The following is a 315-nucleotide window of genomic DNA, read 5'->3' on the forward strand; positions in this document are numbered from 1 at the left end:
AAGACAGCAAGTTCAAAATGCCCAAGTTCAAGATGCCATCCTTCGGTGTGTCGGCCCCAGGCAAGTCCATTGAGGCCACGGTGGACGTGTCTGCCTCAAACGTGGAGGCCGACGTGAGCCTCCCCTCCATGCAGGGGGGCCTCAGGACCACTGACCTCAGCATTGAGCCATCATCCGCCGAGCTGGAGGTCCAGGCTGTCCAGGTGGACATGAAGCTCCTGGAGGGCCATGTGCCCAAGGGAGCTGGCCTCAAAGGGCACCTGCCCAAGGTGCAGATGCCCAGTTTCAAGATGCCCAAAGTGGACGTCAAGGGCC

At 60.6% G+C, this 315-nt stretch overlaps 1 protein-coding gene across 1 annotated transcript in view; it reads left to right on the forward strand.

Annotated features, from left to right (window-relative positions):
* AHNAK2 (AHNAK nucleoprotein 2) overlaps positions 1-315 on the forward strand; it is a 31,250-nt gene that overhangs the window by 21,471 nt on the left and 9,464 nt on the right. Inside the window, exon 13 of the mRNA XM_011951572.1 lies at positions 8-313. Coding sequence (XP_011806962.1) covers positions 8-313 — 306 coding nt within the window. The remainder of the gene's footprint in view (positions 1-7; positions 314-315) is intronic.

The sequence above is a fragment of the Colobus angolensis genome, unplaced genomic scaffold, assembly GCF_000951035.1.
Source record: "Colobus angolensis palliatus isolate OR3802 unplaced genomic scaffold, Cang.pa_1.0 Scaffold32, whole genome shotgun sequence".
Taxonomy (NCBI): domain Eukaryota; kingdom Metazoa; phylum Chordata; class Mammalia; order Primates; family Cercopithecidae; genus Colobus; species Colobus angolensis.